Below are 22,463 nucleotides of genomic sequence, written 5' to 3' on the forward strand. Positions count from 1 at the left end.
GGAGAGCCCATAAACCCAGGGCATACATCCGCTTTTACCCTGACATAACAGTGCCTGCTCTTAGATCTCACGGCTTTGGGTTTCTGATGGGAATCTTGAGTGATGTGGACAAAAAGCAGAGACACAATTTTGTCATTCCAGCCTTAGCACAGAGTAAAGCAGGTTGAATTGTTTGATTTTTTCATGACCAGTCCTACGCTCTGCTTTCCTAATGCCTCATTGCAAGCTTCTTTTTAGGAGGAATCCTGGCTTTGTTGAAGTCTCAGGGAATGTTGCCTTGCCTTTTACAAGGAGCCCAGGGCTCGGCTTGGTGCGGTAACAGAAGGCTTCCTGGGGAAGGAGCTTTCTTCAGCTGAGTCACTGCAGCGTGTTTCTGAGTCAGCGATGAGCATCACAGCTGCTCAGTGCTGTGCGTGTTTGTAACTTGCCGTCTTACAGAGCAGAAGTGCATGATGGCTGTTTGCAGAAAGCCGTGTCGGTCGTTCCTTGTTCTGTCTGTCCGTAGAACTCATGTTTCGCTCTTCAAATTGACGTCCATTTTATCCTTCATTTTGTTTTTGTTTTTGTTTTGTTTTTTTTTAGGACCCAATGTTGTCTTCCAGTGTGAAAGCACCTCAGAGACCCACTATCCGAGTTTGACTGTAGCGTGGAGGCAGGGTGGCCAGCCCTGCTCACGTATCTCTGAAACAATCCCTTTGCTTCGCTTGAATGCTAGATCCAGTCAAGAAATTAGGTTACCGTGGGTTTTCTTATCTACAGTTACCATTGATTTGTAAAAGAAAGGATAGTGGGTCTTTGTGTGGCTTTCACTGCTGCTCATTCTCGTTTCCTTTAGCGTTTTTCTTTGGCGTTGATAATCCTCGATCATTAGCATGCATATCCAGTTATCCTTTGCGTGGTGGGACTGCAGGCACACAAAGACCCACTATTTGCACACTTTATCTGCGCTGTTTTGAACGGGGAGCTGTGTTCTTTTGATGTTGTAATGTACATACTTTGCAGAATTAAAATGTTTGCCGGTTGCTGTTTTAATTTACTTGATTTAATGTACAACATATTGAGCTATAAAATGGGCAGCCTGTAGGGTGCACCCAGAAAAGAAACCTTCCCTGTTTCGACTGCTGGTGGTCACTGTGATTCCAAATATACCACGTGATCCAAGGTTGAGATCTGTTGGGTCTGGGGCAGTTGTGCCTCTTAATTAACCTTTTTTATCAGGGAAAGAGATATTAAGCATAGAATGGAAGATACGTATTTGTTGTCTTCCTTCACAGTAGCCCTATGGCAGGAATTCAGGTTGTTGAGGCTCGATATGCCCTATCCTTAACCAACGTCCTTTAAGCATTTTATTCTGACAACTCACTGATGCTTTCAGTTTTGGCCAACAGCAAATGATAGTGGTTAATGCAGTAAGTGCTTACACAGCCTCTGTGCTGTCAGCCCACTCCCTCTGGTGCTGGCAGAAAAGGAACACTAAGAGACACCCGGAGCCTGAAGGCAAAGAATCTGGGTTTAAGGCAGAGGGCACAGTTACACTACACTACTGCTGTTGGTGTGAGGAGGGAGGGAGCAGAACTGGAGGGCTGTAACCCCAAGTCCCCTCCAGATGAAAGGAGTTGGCAGCAGCAGCGGCTTGTCTGAGCAGTTAGGACTGTGATCCCGTAAAGGTGAGAGAGATGTAGGTAATTTAATGAATCTATTTAATTTAGTTGGTTTCTGAAATGAGTAACAAAACAGCAAAGGTCACTTATGCAATCAGAAATGTTTACAACCCACCCTGTGTTTCCTACACGTACGTATCTGTCAGTGTTGGGAAGGTACGATCAGATCAAACTGCGGAGATGTAACAGCCTTTCTCTATTGAAAGAGCGGGATGTAATGTATTTCATATGCTTTATCCAATGGTGTGGATGTACCCTTTAGGTCAAACGTATCTCTTTTGTGCAATATTGACCACGGCGACGTGCCTACAGAAAACTACAAATGGGTTTTTACTCTGGGTGTGTTTTGTCTCAGCCAGTACTTTGCTATGGAACGAGATCACGTTGCTGTAGGCAGATGACGTGCTCAGTCATTTCTGCAGCGTTCTGCCTGACTTGATTTCCTTTTGAAGCTACGTTTTCCAGTATTTCTGCTAAAAGCTGCTGAATGCTCTCACACAAGCAGCCCCGTGTTTGGGTACGTAGGTGGTAACAACCATTGAAACAGCTGCCCCTCTACTTAAACTGCTGAGCATTGCAATGAAGCATTGGGGGCTTTCACAGCTTCTCCTGATGTTCCAGTATTACCTGAGTACGCCCCAGATCTTCTATTGCTGATGATAATAGCCGACTTTACTAACGCTGACTGGAGAAACTGCAGCCCCTGCCCTTGTGCACATCAGGTGCAGTCACCTGAGAGCTCTCTCTGTTCTTGTTGTGTGCTGGAGCAGAAAGAGCTGTACAAATGCATCAGGTTATCAGTAGGAAAGGCTGTGCCGAGGGTGTATTAATGGCTGGGCTTTAAAACAAGGCGTAGCTATAGAAGCTGTATTAATCTGGGGGAAGAATTTTGGAGCAGCTGAGGACAGGGTGAAAACAAGAGATACCTGCTGAACTGCCGATCCCCTCTCTGGCCCTGAGAGCCCAAATGCTTCTCAGAGCAACCAGGCATTAACAGTTAAATCTGAAGCCATCCAGGAGAGCAAAAGGTGGCATTTCCTGCAGCGCAGTACTTGCCAGGTGCTGTTTTCTATGAAAATGGGGGCCGTTGTGTAACTGGGTGTCCTACCAGCCAGTCTTTATTCCATCCCGATGCTTTGTCAGACTGTATCCCTGTGTGATGTTTCTGATGGGGTTCACCACCTGCGCATAGATCTGCTCGTAGGAACGCTGGCAAACTGTGCCCTGCTGCTGGGAGCTGCTGTGGGGCGACGCTGCTTCCATGTAATGAACCAATAAACTGCTGCTGAACGGTGTGTGCTGCCTTAAAGTATCTTCTGTTGTCCTCTTCGAGCTGGAGTATTAATGTGCAAGGGTGACTGTTTGGACATGCGAATGCAGGCTGTGCTTAGCATGAGGCAATTGTTCATCTTTGGGTTGAAACGAAGTTGTAAGATAACTATGCAAATGTACTTTATTAAAGGGACACATAAAAGGACCCAGCTTGTCTGTTGTGGTTTTTTGTTCACCCGGGGACATCTTTTTCCCATCTGAATAGCCAGGTTCTGCCTTACGCTGCCTGGGTATGCGATGCAGTGACTGAGCTCTTTCACCTCTTGCAGGCTGAACCCTAAGTTGCTGCTGTTGCAGTGGAAAGAGTCGCTGCAATCAGCAGTTAGGGGAGCTTGGCCAAAATTCTGGTGGTGTTTCCCAGGGCCTGATGGAAAATGACCTTTTCATGAGGCACAGAGGCGTCCGACCGCCGCTGGTATGGCAGGAGGACACTGCTGTGGTGTGCCAGCAGGTGTGGGTGCTGTGCCAGCTACACCATCCCGTCTGTGCTCGGCCTGGAATGAAGGCACTGCTGAATGCTGGTCTGTGGCACTTGTGACCAGATGTATTTTTTGCTGTGGTAGCCGAGGAGAAAAAGATAATACGGACACAAACAGAAGGGACAAACCAACCCACAAAGCACACCCTACTCAGCATGCCCTAAACCTGAACAAACCCACAGCCCTAAACGAACCAAACTTCTTACGTGTGCAGTTCATGCATTGACCACCACTAGGTGGTCTTCACTGTTGGGCTTGCTTAGATCTGGCTTGACCCTTCAGGGAAAGTGCTGGAACACTCTGTGAGACTCGAGGTCTTTCCAGAGCTTCTGGAGTGGAATTTCCACTTTCTAACTGGGTGTTTGTGTTGTTGGCTGTGTGGGGAAATTCATGGGAGTTGGGCAAAGCAGGTGGTGCCTGAGCAGATCTCCTTCAAGAAGTGCCTCCTTCCCCTAGAACTTACCTCAAGTCCTAAAGATGTCAGTAGTGCGTTGCTCTGTGGTTAGGGCCCGTGTCTCAAAGGTGCTGCCCACAGCAGCTCTGTAGATGTGCTCAGGAGGGAACAAGGCAAACCTGCCCCAGGTTCCTTGGACAGCCTGGTGTTGCTTTGCTGTTGCAAGCCAGAAACCAAAGCAAAAGCTTTCTGCTGCCAAGGAAAGAAGCTCCTGGCTGTTAAACTAGCAGGAAAGTCCCGGTTCATTTTCTGCCGGGTGTGAGCTGAGTGCCAGAGCTGGTGCAGGGAGAGGGGCAGCAGGAATGTGGGAGGAGAACGGGCAGAGATGTAGGCTGACCATTCTGTGCCAGGGAGCCAAGCGGTTACTGTGGCAGCTGTAGAAAACATTGGCAAGTATGTTAGGTAGGCTGATGTGTTCTCTCCTTTGCTTTTCCTCCCTTCAGATCCCAGAGCCTACACAGGCCTTCTGAAATCAGATAAATGGATTCCACACTATGTTTTCATGCTGGTATCATCAGACCCATCCCAAGTCAGAGGTTTTTTGAGCAGTGATGATTTAAATGTAAAGCAGCACTCATCCTCTGATCCCAGAAGCTGTGACAGTCCAAGTGCAGGGTTATTGCACAGCCATCTGAATCAGCTGTTGTTCTGTATCTGGTTAATAAGCTTTATAAACCACGCCTATCCTTGGTGGGTATGAAAGGTGTGTTTGCCTCCCAGAGTTTGCTTCAGCTTGATGTATATGGAACAAGACAGACGCAAATGCAAGAGTACGTGTGTTCCTAACAGTTACGATACAAGCAGACAGCAACAGGAGCTTCAGTACTTCGCTGTCCCTGTTGTAGGGCTGCATGTTGCAACAGGAAAAAGAAGCACTTGGTCAAAGCTGAGATCTGAGGTCTGAGTGTGGGCAAACAAAGTACAGTTACTGTGCAAGCTCTGACTGTCCTATAATGCAGCATGTCAGGAACCAGCTTACATCCAGCTACGTACGTGAATGGCACCAGAACAGAAGCAGCACACATTGACCACAGTCAATCTTGATGGGTTATGAAGTCAATACTGGACTTCATAGGAATCACAGCAGGCTAAAATTTCACTCCTTTTTTTCTTCTAATTCTGTCCTCATTATAACTTTGGAAGCAACTAAGGCTCGAAGCAGCATTCTCTGCAGCTGGAAGAGCTGCAATCCCAGAGCTCTGTGTATGCAGTAGTATTTATTTAGTTCTTGTTACGAAGCTTAAAGTTCAAGGCTCTTCTGGATATACGTAGCAGAACTGAAAAGCCCTCATTTTACATCTGGCTGTTGCCTTTTCTGGTGTAGCCTTTATCAAAATTGAATGCAGCTGCATCAAGTGATTGATGCCTACTCTTAAATAAACTGCAATTGTTTCTTTTCTTTCTCCCTGGCTCCCCTGCAGTGCTCTGCTAGCACGTGACGGCCAACAGGTGGATCAGAGTTGCTCTTTACGTCCTCTCCTTTACCCATCTAATCATATTTACTGCTTCGTTTTTGCCACTTTTCGTTTGGTTACTAAACCTCAAACGCTGCTGTCGTGTTCACTAACACATAGAATGAGGAGAACAGGTGTGAAACTTGTAGAGTCCGCATGTTACCACAGAGAACTGAATGTGTGTCATCGAATGTCCTCTGTGTCCTCATGCATGGTTTGGATTGTTGGTACGCAGCGCATCAGAATAATTCAATGTACCTCTGGCTTATTTGGTTTCTAAAGTAGAAAATGTAGAACTTTGCATCACAACTTTGCAGATTTTGGTTTGTATAGTAAATTAATAGCTGAGGCACTTGAGAAACGGGGTTGAGATTAAAGGTGCCGTGCTATAAATCAGCACCAGACACGTCCTAGATGACTTCATCTCACAGCACAGGTTGTGTAAGGCAAGAGGAAAACATGACTTCAAAAACTGCTGCAGAAATGAAGAGATGTGGGAAGTTACAGGAAGTCAGGAATCCTTATTCTGCATCACAGCATGGCAAAAGGGAAGCTTGCAGGAATGAAAAGGTGTCAGACTCAAAACTGCCATAAAGAGAGCAGGGTGCAAACCACAATCAGTTGAAACCCAGTGCTGCTGTGGACAGGGGCTTCAGAAGGAAGTGCTGTGTGTAGTGTGAGCCTTGGGCTGGCATATGTTGATGTAGCTTTGTGAATTCATCACGTCTGAAGGCTTGAGTGGTATCTGAACTGCTGGCTTGCTTCTTGTAGGGTGTGCTGATCTCCAAAGCCTCGATACCATGCAGCCCATGGAAAGGAAGAGGCAGGGCTACATCCACGAACTCATTCAGACAGAAGAAAGGTATATGGATGATCTTCAGCTTGTCCTGGAGGTGAGATGCCTTCGTGTGGAAGTCTTTGCAAAATCACCACCTTTGTCTTTAAGTAGCAGTGAAGAGATGTTTAAGAACTGTGAAATGCCGGAGGAAGGCAAGGAGGTTGTGTGAGCACCTCCCTCTCCTTGTCAATGTTGCGTGGTTGTCCAACAGCCTAAAAAATCATGTGAAAGACAAAGCAAAATCAGCGCTGACCTGACCAAGGGGAGAGTGAGAGGATTCTTCTCAAAGAGCTGCTCACCTTTCTGATGGTTTTGATTGCAGGTTTTCCAAAAGCCAATGGCTGATTCGGGTTGTCTCACAGAAGGGGAAATGGGGCTGATCTTTGTTAACTGGAAGGAACTCATCATGTCAAATACCAAGTTACTGAAGTGAGTGCTTGTGTCTCCATCTCGCATTTTGGCGTGTGTGTGCTGTATGTGCAACGTGTGCATTCAGAACAGCTGAGTGCAAAGCTGGACGGTAATTTCTTTTCTCTTTAGAGCCTTGCGAGTGCGTAAGAAAACGGGAGGAGAAAAAATGCCGGTGCAGATGATTGGAGACATCTTGGCAGCAGAGCTGTCGCACATGCAAGCCTACATTCGGTTCTGCAGCTGCCAGCTTAACGGGGCTTCGTTGCTGCAGCAGAAAACTGATGAAGAAGCTGATTTCAAAGACTACTTAAAGGTATCTTGTTCAGCAGCCTTTGTACCTTTGTCTTTCTTCACTGACAGAAGCCTGTCTAACCAGCATCGACCAGATCAGAGGAGTAAATCTTGCGAAAATAAGGCGAGAGTCTTCTAAGGGCTGGAGGTTTATATGCATCTTCAGCAAGTATTTACTTCATTTCCCATTCCGTCCCTCCTTCCTTTGGTGTCGTGGTTAACCTTAGGAAGCTGCAGAGCCTATGTCTGCACCTTCCCAAAATACATGTGGTTGGAAGGGGGCGGAGTCTGGAGTTAAAATAAGAAAGCTGTTGTGCTGAGGTTGCAGCAGGGACTGAGCCTTCAGTTGTGCATTGTGAGCACAGCAGGCAGGCAGCTGCAGAAAGAAATGAGGGACTGCTGCCGTATTGCAGCTGATGCTGTGCATTTGAAGCCATGAAAGGAGCAATGCCAGAGCTGCTGACATCAGGCATTTGCTTCTTTCATTGCTTCTTTTTTATTCTTTTCTTTTTTTCCAACCTGAGTGGAGCATATTATGTCAGAGTAACAGCTAGAATGGCTTTGTATGTTCAGATCTGCACGGGCAACGGTGCTACAGTGCTGTGCTGGCAAAGCATCTGGGCACAATGACAGCGCTGGCTTTCCTGTTTGCTCTAGATACAAGTGGACTGTATTGTTTGCTAACCTAAAAGCCTGAGATTTCTTGGAAGGCCTGAAAAAATTATTCAGACCCTTTTCAGTGCAGTGAAGCAGCTGTTTCTTGATGAGTAATGTGATGTCTCTGGATTGCACTGTAGAAACTTGCTCTGGATCCTCGCTGCAAAGGAATGCCCCTCTCCAGTTTCCTCCTGAAACCCATGCAAAGAATAACGCGTTATCCTCTGCTTATAAAGAGTGTAAGTACCCTGAGTGATGTCTTGTACGAGAATGCTTTTGATTTTGGTCTCTGTAGCAAAGAAAAACAACCCTTATCTCTGTATGGGGATTTCTGGAAGAGTGTGGAGAACTGTTTCCTGTGCTTACCTCTGCTTTTGTGTTGGTTTCTCCCCACTCTGTTCTGCACCAGATTCTAGAGAACACTCCGGAAAATCACCCCGATCACAGTAACCTCAAGCTTGCCTTGGAGCGTGCAGAAGAGCTGTGTTCTCAGGTGAACGAAGGGGTGCGTGAGAAAGAGAACTCGGACCGGCTGGAATGGATACAGTCCCACGTGCAGTGTGAAGGCCTTGCTGAGGTAGCTGCACTGCAGTGCTCTGTGGCAGAGACAGTGTCAGTTTGTTTTGGGTTCGGGATGTCCAGAACAGGGGAGTCTTCTACTCTGGAGATACTTAAAACCTGCCTGGATGCTTTCTTGTGTACCCTACTGCAGAGAAGCTGCTATAGCAGGGGGTTGGACTAGAGGAGCTCCAGAGGTCCCTTCCATTCACTACAGCTCTGTGATTCAGTGAAATGAGAGTACTTGCCCATATCCCATACTGGGATGTGATCCACTGCTGATCTCTTGGCAGAGAGATCACAGCTGTATTATGATGAACATCCATTGTTCAAGTATTACTTGGCAGTGGGGAATCCCCATTTACCAGTGTATAATTAATGCCATTCAAACAGTTAAACAAACAAGTAACTCCCAGCCCTGAAGTTCTGCTTGTGCTGCCTTTGATTGCCTTTAGCAATCAGGTGCACACTTTGAGACAGTCTTCAAAATGAAGCGTGGTGCCAGTTCTCACTGACTGCCAGGGCTGGACAGAGAACAGAGCCCAGCAGGTCTGTCCTGGTGCCTTCGTGTCCCTGTGCAGCAGCCGTAAGAGGTGACCTGACTGCAGACTTCATGGATTCTTCTTAAACGCAGCTTCTGGATGGTAGAAAGGCAGCCATGAGGTGAATGCTGGTCCAGACTTGAGCATTTCTTGTTTTTCCTAGCAACCCGTATTCAATTCCCTCACAAACTGCTTGGGACCACGGAAGCTCCTGCACAGCGGCAAGCTCTACAAGGCGAAGAGCAGCAAGGAGCTGTATGGCTTCCTGTTCAACGACTTCCTGCTGCTTACCTACATGGTCAAACAGTTTGTCTCTTCTGGCTCTGATAAACTGTTCAGCCCCAAGTCCAACTCCCAGTTCAAAATGTACAAAATGGTGAGTGCGGGTGGTGCTCCATAGTCCTGTTGATACGGAGTAGTTTTTCTTTCAGTCCTTTGTTGCTTCCTTTACATGGTGATCTCATTGATCTTCTTGTATCCTTCAACTTTCAAAGACCCTGCAGAAAAACCACATATTTAAATATCCTTGTAGAGTTTCAGCTGAATGTCGGGGTCATGATGCCACAGCAATGTTTGCTTTTCTTTCAGCCTGTTTTCCTTAATGAAGTCCTAGTGAAATTGCCCACGGATCCTTCAAGCGATGAGCCAGTTTTCCACATATCACACATTGACAGAGTTTACACACTTAAAACTGACAACATTAATGAGCGGTGAGTAAACCAAATGCGAATTTGCAATTAACCTTTCTGAACATCTAAACATGGCTGGGGGCTGAGCTCCTGGTGAGCAGGACAGGGGTTAGCTTCCCCATCAGGACATAAACTCCTCTGACCCTCGTGTGAATTACAAGTCTCCTTTCGCTTTGTTCTGCTTGGTGAGCAGAACTCTCGCAGTTGAATATAGCATTGCATCTACTGCTCCCAGATGTTGTAGCTGTATAGAAGAATAGTTTAGGGCTGCCAAGTCCTGCATCCCTTTGGATTCTTCCCCAGATTCTTCCCTGGTCAGTCTTCCATGCGACCCTGCAATTTGTAATAAAACAGCCATTCCAATTTCATTTAGTTAGATTCATATGGAAGCATGCCATACAAATTAATGTGAAACCTCTGCAGCTTTAGTCCCTAAGTGAACTTGACTTGTGATGCCTCTGAAATCCAGTAAATAAAAAATGGCAAAAGAGGATGGGGCAGAGTTGCTGCTGATGAGGGATTTCCTGCCTGTGGTACAACACTTATATTGGGATTGCTCTTTGCAGCACTGCCTGGGTCCAGAAAATCAAAGCAGCGTCCGAGCAGTACATTGAAACTGAGAAGAAGAAACGTGAAAAAGCATATCAAGGTACTGAGTTCTGCCTTCTTCCCTCACCCACCCAGACAGCAGTGTGTTCTGAAGGACGCTGCACATCTCTGGGGGGTTCTCTCTTCCAAAACTGCCAGTTTTTATGGTTGTAGACAATTTCTGACTTCTTTGTTTCCAGCTCGCTCGCAGAAGACCTCAGGAATAGGACGTTTGATGGTGCACGTGATCGAAGCAACAGAGCTGAAGGCCTGTAAACCCAATGGTAAGCGATGGAAATAATCTCACATTCCTGTAGGGTTTGGAAAGGCTCATTGAGAGCAGTCTGGCAATTTGGGAAATGCGGTTACAGCTGCAGCTCCTGGACAAATCAGCCATCTCCACTGAATGGAGAAACAGCTCTGTGCTGCTATAGGATCTAGGGATATGTAACCCCTCATCTTCTGGACAGCAGCATAGATGTGTGTCCAAGCAGGGAGGGAGTATTTGGCGCTGCTGGGGTGTTTCACTGCTGCTTCTGTGCTTAGGGAAGAGCAACCCGTACTGTGAAATCAGCATGGGCTCTCAGAGCTACACGACAAGGACCATGCAGGACACCTTGAACCCCAAGTGGAACTTTAACTGCCAGTTCTTCATTAAGGATCTGTATCAGGATGTCCTCTGTATCACCATGTTTGACAGGGATCAGTTCTCTCCTGACGGTAAGTGCGTGAACATTCTTTTTAGGAAAATAAAGCGTTCTTGTGACTCAGGATGCGTGGATCTTCGCCAACAGTATGTAGATACAATTGCTTTCTGCAAAATGTTGTGTAAAAAGCAATGCTTCCATACTGAAGAAGCTGAATAGCTGCCGCCCAGAGCCAACAGTCAGATTCGATCCCACTCAGGCTTTTGTATCAAGAACAGAATTACTTTTCGTCCAGCTGGGAAGAAACTGAAAGAAGTTTCTGTCTGTCATTGTAGGCAGTGCCTGAAAATGAAGTGCTAGGTTCTGTTTGCACAGCAGTCACTTGATAAACTTTCTTTTGCCTGGAAACCAGACATTGTTTTGGTAGCCTTTAAAAGGAGAAGTGATACAGAAGCGTAAATAAAAGTTGGCTGAGTCAGAGTACTTCATTTTTTATGGTCTTTCTAGCAGTGCAGCTGACACGTAAACAGGCGCCGTCACTTAGTTCTGACCTTGAGGTTGAAACTTGTCATAAATTTTAGATGTCACAGATAGGACATTTCAAGTGTGATAGTACAGAAACGTTAACACTGGAAGTAACAACTGAATAACCAAAAGTAGTGCCTGAAATCAAAGTCTGCACGGTAAGAAATCTGTGTGATGCTGAAAAACTGCTGCGCAGCCCTGAGCTCCCCTGTCTGACAAGCTTCCCCTTCAGGTGCCGCGTGGTGCTCACCTGTGCAGCACATAGCGTTGCTAATTAACGTTGCGCTTTCAGGTTTCCTGGGCTTCATGTCTGTGCTTAATGACATCTCGTGCTCATTTTCCTACAACAGATTTTTTGGGTCGCACTGAAATTCCGGTGGCAAAAATCCGAACAGAACAGGAGAGCAAAGGCCCCACAACGAAGCACTTATTGCTGCATGAAGTGCCAACTGGAGAGGTCTGGGTCCGTTTTGACCTGCAGCTCTTTGACCAGAAAACACTTCTCTGAAAGCACTTCTTTAATTTATGAAGGACAAATGAAACTGATGGATTGAACTTTGGGATAAGACTCCTTGCCCTAAGCTCCTCATTAAGCAAGATACCTGCTGCTTTCTGATTCCCTCAGTCACTGGTTGCATTTAGCTCCTCGCTGTGTCCTCGCTGTCGTTGATCTATGCAAACACAGATGTTACTGTGTGTACAGTACTATAGCTCAGTGCCTTTTTATTACTTTGGAATATATTGTTTTTGGATGCCAATGTTTTCATTTTCAGGGCCATAAAAAGTATTAGGTAGAAACGTGGCATCAAAACGTATGTGTATTTTACCACGTAGTCTAACGCGCAGACTGAGGAATGGTTTAGTTTTGCACTAGAATCATTCTGTTTGAAATCTGAAAAGTGATATCCACTGGAATCTTCCTGTCTCAGGATGATAAAGATGAAACGCTGACGAAGCCTTAGCACTGGAGAGTTCTCCAATTTATTGTATATTCTTTAAGAATCAAGTGTAGTTCTTCACTTGACTTAGTTCTGCACTGAAATCAGTAACTGCAACTTGATTTTATTTTCCGCTTCAGTTGGATGAACAGTTCTCTGCTGAGACAATGTCATTGTGAAGAAAATAACTGGAAACAATGTCTTAAATACTGTGACCCGCAAGAAGGTGGAAAAATACTTTCCAGCTTTTGGTTTTCCTAAATCTAAGTTATTTGTGTACAGTTCCTTGGTTTTGCAGACCTCCGTGTGAATCTTGAAGCTTTGACGTTGCCAACATTGTATATAGAGAGTAAAATATAAGTTTATTAATGTAATTTGTCTACAGATGTCTATTGATGCATAGTGACTTTTAAAAAGTATATTTTATTGTACAAGGGATTGTGAAATCATGAGAAAAAAAAACTTACTTATGGAATTAAATTCAAGAGAAGTTTGTTAAAAGCTTAAAATGTTTGCTCTGGGGAAGTGTTAGCACAGCGTTCATCTGCAAGATGAGACTGGCTGCACGCAAAAACCTCCTTGGGGGCACCAAAACGAGGGCTGATTTAAAGATTGTTTGTAAAGGGTTTGATACATGGGAACCATTGTACTGCCTCCTCCAGTTGCTTTGTTGAAAAAGCACAGCATGCAATTCTGAACAGCGGGTGCCCTTGTTTTCTGTGGGTGCCGCAATACCTCCCGGTGTCTGACAGTTCTACACTTGACTGCCATCTGTGTACCCTCCTGTTACAGAGCTGAGTCAACCTCTGTTACTTTTAACAGTTTTCTGTGGTTCAGTATTTCTAATCCTAAATAAAACTATATCTTGGCAACGCTTGCGAGATCCTGTCTGTGCTGTGGGAGAGCGAGCTGCTGCTGTTCTCAGGCTTTGATATCAGAGCTCCTGTGCAGTCACAGCAATGGGGACCACAGCAGAACAGTACGTGCATCTTTAGGGCACCAGCAGCTCCATGCAGTATTGCAACACCTGAAGCTAAATGCAGGCTTTGCCATTCCTCTGCCCGCTGCTGGAAGTGACAGCAGTATTTCATACATTTCTTTGACTGCTGGGTAACAGTACTGCAGAAGCACTACTTTAAGACAATGAGTTTATTGCACTTCTGCAATAAGACTTGGCCCACTGTCACTTGCTTTTGCAGAAGTGTGTTTTGCAGGCAGTACCTTCTGATGGCTGTGCTTGCCACTGCAGTGAGCTGTAGGACAGGTGATGTCATCTGCTCTCGCTGTCTTTGTGGTGGTCCACGACTCTCCGCCTTCAAACAGAAATAAAAACTATTGTCAGTCAACCTAAGAGCAAGGCTGCCATCGCCCAGCACAGCTTCCTGCAGTAGCTCTTTCCCACACTGAGTTACTCCAGGAAATGTTTGTCTTTGTGACGGGTTTCCTTTCTAGAACTTGCTGTTAGCCCACAACTGCTCTAACAATTATGCTGGACAAAGGCTCAGGCCAGCAAGAGGCATAAAGCTCCACAGCATGGGCTCAGGGGAGAGAGTGGGCCTGCTTCAAGGACATCTGGCTCCCAGCTGAGCTTTGATGTTTTAGTCACCGTGGAGCAGGACTTCCTTTAACTGTTGTGCACTGCACCAGCAGGCCCAGGGAGCTTTCAGGAGGAGGTGAATCAGAGCACTGGCACTGTTTTGTCAAATACTTTACTATGCAGCCAAACAAGAGAGGCTTTACCTGGTGTAACTCCTCTCAAGAACACACCAGCTCTTACCTCCTCGTTCGGTGGAGCTCACTAGCAATGTAGGTGTGTGGAACCTTCAGCCATTTGATCGCATCCATGTGCTGCCGGCCCAGGGGAAGCAGAGGCAGTTCCTGCAGCTCTCTGCTAGAGCACGGTCTCCCTGATGGAACAGAAGATATTTGCCAAGGAACGGGGAGTTTCCCCAGGTGAAAAGTTTCCAAGGGATACTGATGATGTAACATACCTGTCTCGCACCGCTTAGCTATGCCTGTCTCAATGAACTTTTTCTGAACAGCTTGTAACAGAGGATCCTGTAGAGCTGGGATTGAAACCTGTGACAGAGACAGCAATTTCAAGCTTAAGCACTTAGACGAGGATTTGATGAGTGTCTCAAAGACCAAAGTCAGACAAATGTAAACTTCGAGATACTGTTGGTTAGCAGGGAGAAGCATCAACCTCAGTTTTTATGAACAGAAAGCCCTAGTTCTTAGAAATGCTGAGTATTGCAGCTCCTCGCACAGACCACATCACAGTCAGCTCTGTCACCAACAATGAGACGCAGGTGGTCCCGAGGGCTCACAGCAGCCAGGAAGGATTTGGAGAACTGCATGATGTGGATTTGTGTCTGAGTCCTTCCTACCTACCTCTCCCACCCGGTACACAAGGCTTTGGTGCATCTGATATGATCTTTATAGCATAAACCACCCCACCTTCCAGAAGTCTGTGCACGTCTTCAGGAACAATGGGTCATATTCTGATGGGTCATAAGTTTCCAAAGCCACGTAGCCCTGTAGGAGAAGCAGGTTACATTGTAGTGTAACAGGCAATACCTCCATCCATTTTAACTGAATGCGGGCATACATACATTGTAAGTACTTTCATGAAGCATCCAGACATATTTACAGACTAAAAGGTTAATTATTACTAGGGCAGTCCAGGTAGTGGAAATTCTGAAATAGATCTTAAGGGGAAAAAAATAGTAAAAAGGAAGTGACTAAGCACCACCAGCCTCATTTTTCCCTTTAAATGAAGGTTTCCAGCTTTCCTGTGGACATAGTTTGCCAGGGGTCACAGCAAGGAAGGGATCCAGCCTTTGGCTCTCTGGATCTCAGCCCTATACACTACTTTAAGGCCTAACATGCCTTGATTTGCAAAGTTTTAGTGCCACCCCTTGGCTAATTACTGTATATCATCCTATTAAAATAGTGGCTGAAGCCTCAGTGCTGGGTGCTGTGCCACACCCCTCCTCACCGATTGTGGCCTTGGGACTGGAGAAAAAAAAGAAGAGAAACTGGACAAATTTACATAGAAAGAGGGAACAGACTGATGAAAGAGAAACAAAGTGAGAGCTGGGGAACAAAACAAAGAGCCTACAAAGCAGGGAGTGGTGCAAGAGAAAATGGACAAAGAGAAGGGAGGAGAAAAAAGTGCACAGCCAGAATTTGGGATATGAACCAGCCCACAGAAGTGTCTTCAGTTCTGCAAAACGTGTCATATGATGCCATAATTAATGCAAACATATGCAAATAATGATGCTGTTATTCTGGAGGGCTGCAGCTCGCCAAGGCAAGGAGAAAAGGTGGGGGTTGGTCCCTGGTGGTGTGATTGTTTGGGGTGAAAAACACTCCAGTGCAACAGCCACTGTGTTCAGAGGTCACCCAGCAAAGTCCTGACCCAACGCAGGGGTTTGCAAGATGCACTGATGCAGACCCAGATGTGCACAGTACACCTAACAGATCCAAATGCCAGGACTTGGGCTGAAAGACTGATTCAGCCTCTCATCATTAAGTGCAGTTTAAATGCATGGATCTTTCACATCAGACTTTTGAAGAATGGATTGTTTGCTCTTATTTCAACACCGCAGCTCTCACAGTGTTCTCATTTCTGGATAGAAAGCTTGTTTACAGTCTCATAAATCCACTGTGCACTGGTTTCCACTGACAACAAAAGCCTGCCCTATATAAAATACTACCCTATTTGTGGTAGATGATCTGACTGCCCTTATTGCTCTTGATATCCAAGTCAGAGATGCCGAAAGCTGAGTCGTGGAATCTCTTAAAGAATTAGATGAAATTCAGAGCAACAAGAAGAAGCATTTCCTACAGTGATTGCTGGCCTTTGCTTTCAGCAGCATTGATGGAGCTCACGAATGAAATCCAGTTTCTCCATTCTCAGAACCCAGTGTGTGCTCAGTGCACGGAGCACAGCGATTGCTTTTATCTGATGGTGAATTTGAACAACTGGCTGGAATGATCTATGCCACAATTAGAGATCCTCAGGCAGGGTTATAAATAAGGCACAGTGGAACACCAAGCTGGTCAACTAATAGCAAATAGCTGCCAAGGCCCCAGTCTTGTCCACAACCCTTCCCAGGGCAGAAATTCGTATCTTGGTACCTTCTTTTTACGGTAGTTTAAATAGAGAGAAAGTTGTTCTTCCCTCCTCTTCTGTATTTCTTTCATTGACTGGCTATCCATTTTGTCCTCAATTTTCCACAGCAGTGGCTCTGAAACATCCTCAAGCCATTTCTTGTATAGCATCTCCTTCTTTCTCAGATGTAAGAAATCGTGGTGCCTCAAATAGCTGTCCACCTCCTGTGTGGAAAATGGAAAAATAAGCACACAACACATCAGCCAAACAAACACCTTAATGAGTCCATGGGTAAAGTTATGCAGCACAGCTGACCTGATCCAAATGGGCACTGCTGCCCTCCTCGCCTGCCCTCCCTTCTCTCTCCTCTTGGTTCCAACCCCTTCCTTGCATGGGTTCCAGCAGCCACACTCTGTGTTTATTTAACCATTATGCAGTATCAGATGAAAACTATTCATTTTTTTTTCCACCAGGTTATTGGGAAAATGATTCTCTTCCTCCTGCAGTGGCAGGCAGTCTGCTGGATTGGGTCAGCCCTGCTGTCCATCATTTACAGTCTCACCATCCATCTCATTCACAAAACGAAAGTTAGGTGCAAACAGGCACTCAGCCACTGAAGAGACAACTGTGAAACTCCCATTTAGGAGTTCTGTCTTCAGGAAGTCAGAAAGATGTATTTCTGAATTTAGTTTTCCAAGAATGTTGATATTTTAACATAATTCACTGATGGAGATAAAGGCTTTTACATACAGAAAACCAACAGCGAGCAAGGGAAAAGAGATCATTTCTTACTCTCACAAAGTAATTTTCTCTGTCCAAGATGGACTGAGCAGAAGTGATGATGTCTCCGCTTTCATCAGGAGTCACCTGACAGAAGAACACAAAAACACGTGAAGTAAAAGCAGGAGTTACAGCAGCAGTCAGAATTACCTCAGATCAAAACAGTTACTGGTGCTGGGATTTAAGGCATGTTACACCATACCACAGCTGGCACAACAGCACAGATCTCTGTGAGCCTTGCTCTGAATAGATAAACTCAAGTTATGTTTTGGAAGGACTAAAGTGCTCGTGTTCATTGTGATCAGACCATACACCTCTTTGGATGCTCCTCACTGGGGCTGCACCACCAATTGATCCAGGTCACTTGCTCAAGTGTGTCCAAAACAAACAAAAAAACCCAAAATCAAATAAACCCCAAAATGTAGGTGTCATGTGAAAGCTTTCTGAATGTCATGGGACTCAATAAAGCTATCTCAAAGTGCTCAGTAAAACCCACCAGATCAATATTTTCAGTTCTTTGTTCTCCTCTCCAATGGCAAACATAACTTTGCAAACAACCATCTGTTATTTCTCCCTTCATCCCTTCCATTCCTCCACTCCTCCACTCATACCTTCACGCGATAGAAGTCCTTCTGTGTCAGCCAGTATCTGCTAGTATTTATCTTCCCAAAGAATCTACTGCAGTCAAAAGTATTTGCTGTGTTGCTCCTTGCTGGTGCTGTGGGGCACCTCTGGATAAATAAATAATAGTAATATAAAGGTCTGCATGAAAAAACTTCTAACTGCTTTATAAAGATCAGGTTCTTATCTAGGTTCCAGGCTACAGGAACACAATACTGCCTTGCAAACCTCATTCTGCCAGGGCAGGAGCTACAACAAAACATCACTCTAGCAGTTCTCTGCAGTACTTCAGGAGAGATCGTTTCACACACATGCAGGGAAGGCAGTTGCCAGTGCCAAGAAAGCAGCTGTAGCCAAATGCCTTGGGTTCTCAGTTACGCACAGGTTTCATGTTTCACTTTGGTTCTTCGCGTTAGAATTCACAGCTGAAGGAATGCAGAGTTGCTCACCTGGCACAGCTTTCGCTGACCGAGTTCTGCCACAGATGGTGGACCCGTAGCTGGGGGAGCATTCTCTGAGCTCTCTGCAGTACGCATTGCTGGGGGAAGCTGCAAGAAGCATCAAAGTTCATCCAGTCCAACCATCCACCTATCACCAGTATTTCCTACTAATACCATCAATTGCCTCTTGCTTCAGTTCCACCCAGTAGAGCAGAGCATTCTCTGCTAAAATACACTGTAGCTTCCCAAACGCTGGTTTCTGGTTTTGCAGAAACACTGAGAAGGCAGATGAATCCTTTCTATGGCAGAAATTAAGTTCCCTTAGACATGAGGCTGAGTTCTCTCAAAAGCCTTTACCAGAAGCTACCTGCAGGCTCATAGAATGATCTGGGTTGGAGTAAACCCCTCAAGATCAAGGCCAGCCACAACGCACTTGATATACATGTTATAAAAACCATATATACACTTGTTAGCAATGCACTGAATTCCGTCGGCCACGCAAAGGAAGACAGAGGGTTAAGAATTCAGCTTACTACCTGACACATAACTGCTGATGTGGTAAAGTAAGGTTACTTGTGTTTGGGTGCACACGCCAAATCCTCACACAGAAGGGGATTTGATGGTTAAAAATCTGCCATGCTCAAGTAGTTTTTTTCCCCCCTGAGGGAAGAAACGCTCTTTATACTGAGAAAACTTTATGTATTCAAACATGCTGACATGAAAACTCTGCAATATTTAAAACATGAAGTTCTATGAAAGTCCTTCCTCCAAAACCTACTGAAGGACCGAGCAATGGCCGCACCACAGCACTCCCAGCACCACAGCCCGCAGCACCACCTCAGCTCTAGTAGAGCGGTTAAAAACAGCACCGCCCCTTTCTCATCACACCACCCCTTCCGTGTGTCCTTCCGCCTGAGAACATAGTCCCTCCCCACTACCTCCGGTCTCTCGGAAGAGGAGGGAAGGAACCCCTCGGGACAGGATCCGGCTCCCCGTCCGCAGGGCAGGCACACACCGGCTGTCGGCCGGGCCGGAGGGGACAAGGCGGGACAGAAGAGCGGCCAGATCCCTCCGCGCACGCTGCCGGCAGCCCGTAGCAACGGGAGGACCTTTCCACCAATCAAAATGGGAGCGCCTTGCCGAGTGAGCCAATCGGGAGCCGAGCACGGCCCGCCTCTCGAGGAGGCGCACGGTGGGCAGCGCAGTGCGGCGCTTGGGGCGCAGTTGCCATGGAGACGCGTCGCGGCGCTGCGGTTGCGGCCGCCGGGCAGCTCCTGCGGCTGTGAGGGACGGAACCCAGAAGTGCCGTAATAAGTAACTTCAGAGGGGTTGGACAGCCTTGCAAAGGGGGCCGTTCTACTGCTGGTCTATTCTGCTGGTCTCTTAGGTTTGGGATTTTTGTTGTTTTCCCTTGAGGGTTAGCGTTAATTGTGCCCAAACTCCTAAATTCCCCACGCAGCATTGGTTTGCAGTTTAAAAGAGGACGAACATTATTTATGCGTCTGTTTGTTCTCGCAGAACGGGAGGCGAAATGATCCAACTTCGGGCTTTGCTGAAGGAAGGCCTCATCAGAACAAAGCACGTGGAGAACGCGGCCGCCATCGCCATCAAGGAGAGGGAAGTCTGCGCTTCCACCCCTGGCTTCCATGTAAGAGATGGGAGCGACCTGCGGGGTGACTGAGGGCGGGGAGTGCGGAGCTGCAGGCAGTGGGGACTTGCTAACAGAGCCCTACTAACAGAGCCCTATATAGAGAGAGAGCGTTGTTTTAAGTGACCTATGGAAGTAAATGGGTGGATGAAGAGCAGCCCATCGCTGTGAAGACACGCATTTTCAGTCCGTAACGCTGTGCTGTTTGCACGCAGGTGCCACCAGAGAACGCTATAAACCTCATCTATGCTTTCTACAAGAACCTGCTGCAAGTTAGGAAGGAAGGCCTCTACTTCAAGCAGAAGCACTATAAGTGTGTCCGAGCAGATGAGCATTCCATCTATCTTAAAAATGTATGTTGACAGCTACGGCAGTCCTGAGAAGCTTGGAAGCCTCCTGTTTCCTTCTTTTACTGCCTGGTTGCCTTAAGATGAATGCTTCCAAGTGTTTCTTTCCTTCTTTCTCCTGGTATCATTTCCCAGCAGGTTGGGGGAACTCGGTGACATTGCTGTACAATGGTACGTTAATCATTGGGAGCAACAGCGGGCAGTACAGCATCTGAGTGACCTGCTGTAATGAGCAGCAGTCTTCAAAACATGCACAGCTACTGTTCTGTCTGCATCCTTCCTTAGGATTTGAGAGTATTTGTCTTTTTTCCCCCCCTCACGCAAAGGGAATGTCTGAGTAGTAAATTGGAAGGCAGTATGTACATGCGTGCGCCTAACTCTGTCCCAGCTGTCTGTTATCTAGGCAGATGGAGGCCTCATAGCGGTGAAGACGAATGCTTTCATCCTGATAGCGACGTACAGAGCGGGCATGCATCCCAGTGTGTGTGTGGAGGCTGTGGAGAAACTCGGTAAGACAAACAGGTGTACCTGATGCCTGCGTGTCAGTGCAGCCATTGACCGGCTCTGCTCTCGCTTCAGAAATGTATCTGACATAGCATCAAATCCTCAACATCTTGGCAACTTGACTGCAGCCATGGGTTACTGCTCTCCAGACATCCCACCATGATCCAAAGCCTCCATGGGTATAGACAGGTTGCAGAACTGTCTCTTGCCTTGGCCTTTGTGGCACAAGTGTTTTGTTTGTTACTCTTAAACACAATAGAACTCAGCAGTCACATTTCCTTGACCCCATACAACTAATGCTGAGCCCGTGTCTTAATGCACATCATAGGCGCTTCATCTTCGATGCTCTGATTCACATTCCACTTCCTCAGAGAACCATGAGCTTCCCCAAAGGTTTCAGACTTTCCTTCTATGTCTGTATGGATCGGAAGGCATCAATTCAGCTGCTTCCTCTCATGTTTTCTTTCACAGCTACAAATCACCTCTAACAACAATGCCCATTTTCTGCCAGAGTTCCCTTTGTGGGACTCCTCTTACGTTCTCCTCTCTCAGTTTCAGTGTTTCAAAGACTCGGGGTTAAAATCTCACACTTTGTTTATTTTGTAGAACAAATACCACATGTTTATAGGCATTAGGATTTGACTGTGCAATTAGAAATACTGCTGTCTGTTCCTTCAAATAAAATTTGAGGGGGGGGGGGGCTTGAACTTGAAAGAAGCATTTCCATTACAGCAGTTGTGTGTGTGATTTTCATCGTTGTTGATTGTTTCTTTCTGAATTTATCTCCTTGTGTTTTTATAGCAGATTACTTAAGGGAGAAAGGGAGCTGAATCAGCAGAAAACTCCAACTCCATCAAGCTCGGAAGGACTGTTCACCAGGACAACCAGTCTGACATATTGTCCAATTCCAGCCTATAAAGCACCTGCTGTTTTCCTGCATTCCAGCTGCAAAGTGGAGGCCCTTTCCTTCTGTTTTTCTTTCAAGAACTCCTGAAGGTTCACAGCTCCCCAGAGGAGCACCCTGTGCACGTGTCATCCAAGCTTCTGAACGGAGTTTAGAGTGATGTCCACAGGATTTGGCTTAAGACGCTTTCCTTAGTCTCTTGGATGTTGTCTTTTAGTTTGTTTCCAGATAAGAAGGTTATGAATCTTCCTGTGCAAAATAACTTCACTCGTAGTGTTTCTCTACAGCATCACAGACCCAGGGGGCTAAGGAAATTGCCACATTAACAGACTTTCAGATTGCTCTGTACACCTCTGAATATTAAAAACAGAACACATTTTTCACGTCTGTTTGCACTGTCACTGACTGCTATACAATATACTTTAACCTGCAGTGGGTTGTGAAGTTTGGTGAAGACTCAGGAGTAGAATCAATCAGGTTGGAAAAGACCACTAAGATCATCTAGTCCAACCACAACCCATCCCAGCCTGTCCCTCAGTGCCACATCTCCACAGTTCTTGAACTGTACAGAAGACAACTGAGGCTCTGGCTGTATCACCAGGTGAAGAACAGGCTGAAGAAAACCAGGTCCTGTGATCTTCTCATCTGCAGGAGCAAATATTTTATAGCTCTTGGATAGTGATAGGACAAGGGGAATGGTTTTAAACTGAAGTTTAGGTTAGATATTAGGAGGAATTTTTTTCACACAGAGGGTGGTGACGCACTGAACAGGTTGCCCAAGGAGGCTGTGGATGCTCCATCCCTGGAGGCATTCAAGGCCAGACTGGATATGGCTCTGGGCAGCCTGGGCTGCTGGTTGGCAACCCTGCAAACAGCAGAGGGTTGAAACTCAAAGATCATTGTGGTCCTTTTCAACCCAGGCTATTCTATAATTCTATGATTAAAACAATTTTTTAGCTATATATATATATATATATATATTTAGTTTCAAATAAATGTTTAAGTGTCCAAATCCCAAAATATCAATCAATATGAAAA

The 22,463-nt window shown here is 46.1% G+C and overlaps 3 protein-coding genes across 15 annotated transcripts in view; 2 read left to right on the forward strand and 1 right to left on the reverse strand.

Annotated features, from left to right (window-relative positions):
* Positions 1 to 12,936, forward strand: part of ITSN2 (intersectin 2) — a 63,287-nt gene extending 50,351 nt beyond the window's left edge. For 9 of the 12 annotated variants that reach the window (XM_072331344.1, XM_072331350.1, XM_072331351.1 and 6 more), the window contains 11 exons: positions 6,152 to 6,273; positions 6,541 to 6,647; positions 6,759 to 6,942; positions 7,718 to 7,816; positions 7,987 to 8,154; positions 8,841 to 9,053; positions 9,266 to 9,387; positions 9,933 to 10,015; positions 10,155 to 10,238; positions 10,501 to 10,674; positions 11,477 to 12,936. In XM_072331344.1, coding sequence (XP_072187445.1) covers positions 6,152 to 6,273; positions 6,541 to 6,647; positions 6,759 to 6,942; positions 7,718 to 7,816; positions 7,987 to 8,154; positions 8,841 to 9,053; positions 9,266 to 9,387; positions 9,933 to 10,015; positions 10,155 to 10,238; positions 10,501 to 10,674; positions 11,477 to 11,634 — 1,514 coding nt within the window. In that variant the 3' untranslated portion in view covers positions 11,635 to 12,936. Of the gene's footprint in view, positions 1 to 237; positions 3,132 to 6,151; positions 6,274 to 6,540; positions 6,648 to 6,758; positions 6,943 to 7,717; positions 7,817 to 7,986; positions 8,155 to 8,840; positions 9,054 to 9,265; positions 9,388 to 9,932; positions 10,016 to 10,154; positions 10,239 to 10,500; positions 10,675 to 11,476 lie in introns of those variants that run through there. The other 3 variants (XM_072331356.1, XM_072331357.1, XM_072331355.1) reach the window with 2 other exon arrangements.
* Positions 12,937 to 13,200: 264 nt separating this feature from the next.
* Positions 13,201 to 18,126, reverse strand: FAM228B (family with sequence similarity 228 member B). The gene is made up of 8 exons (XM_072332319.1): positions 18,032 to 18,126; positions 17,573 to 17,692; positions 16,974 to 17,048; positions 16,208 to 16,405; positions 14,522 to 14,599; positions 14,056 to 14,143; positions 13,842 to 13,971; positions 13,201 to 13,377 (listed from the first exon to the last, which is right to left on the reverse strand). The coding sequence occupies exons 1-8, from the start codon at positions 18,116 to 18,118 to the stop codon at positions 13,335 to 13,337; spliced, it is 819 nt and encodes a 272-aa protein (XP_072188420.1). The 5' UTR covers positions 18,119 to 18,126; the 3' UTR covers positions 13,201 to 13,334.
* Positions 18,127 to 19,248: 1,122 nt separating this feature from the next.
* Positions 19,249 to 22,433, forward strand: PFN4 (profilin family member 4). Of its 2 annotated transcripts, XM_072332320.1 has the most exons (5): positions 19,249 to 19,409; positions 19,541 to 19,670; positions 19,886 to 20,023; positions 20,421 to 20,526; positions 21,323 to 22,433. In XM_072332320.1, exons 2-5 carry the CDS (start codon positions 19,554 to 19,556, stop codon positions 21,349 to 21,351), a joined length of 390 nt encoding a protein of 129 aa, XP_072188421.1. In that variant the 5' UTR covers positions 19,249 to 19,409; positions 19,541 to 19,553; the 3' UTR covers positions 21,352 to 22,433. The 2 variants fall into 2 exon arrangements, with proteins under 2 accessions (XP_072188421.1, XP_072188423.1); XM_072332322.1 differs by lacking the exon at positions 19,249 to 19,409 and having other exon boundaries at positions 19,451 to 19,670; positions 21,323 to 21,478.
* Positions 22,434 to 22,463: the final 30 nt, after the last annotated feature.

The sequence above is a fragment of the Excalfactoria chinensis genome, chromosome 3, assembly GCF_039878825.1.
Source record: "Excalfactoria chinensis isolate bCotChi1 chromosome 3, bCotChi1.hap2, whole genome shotgun sequence".
NCBI classification, from domain to species: Eukaryota; Metazoa; Chordata; class Aves; order Galliformes; family Phasianidae; genus Excalfactoria; species Excalfactoria chinensis.

Excerpts from the sequence above, each read along its gene's own strand:
- FAM228B (XM_072332319.1), bottom strand. The coding sequence starts at position 18,118 with ATGCGTACTGCAGAGAGCTCAGAGAATGCTCCCCCAGCTACGGGTCCA. Across the intron at positions 17,049-17,572 it reads AGGACTTCTATCGCGTGAAG|GTGACTCCTGATGAAAGCGG; the intron begins GTATGAGTGGAG and ends TTCTTCTGTCAG. Across the intron at positions 13,972-14,055 it reads AGCTAAGCGGTGCGAGACAG|GGAGACCGTGCTCTAGCAGA; the intron begins GTATGTTACATC and ends CTGTTCCATCAG.
- PFN4 (XM_072332320.1), top strand. The coding sequence starts at position 19,554 with ATGATCCAACTTCGGGCTTTGCTGAAGGAAGGCCTCATCAGAACAAAG. Across the intron at positions 19,671-19,885 it reads CTTCCACCCCTGGCTTCCAT|GTGCCACCAGAGAACGCTAT; the intron begins GTAAGAGATGGG and ends GTTTGCACGCAG. Across the intron at positions 20,527-21,322 it reads GGAGGCTGTGGAGAAACTCG|CAGATTACTTAAGGGAGAAA; the intron begins GTAAGACAAACA and ends GTGTTTTTATAG.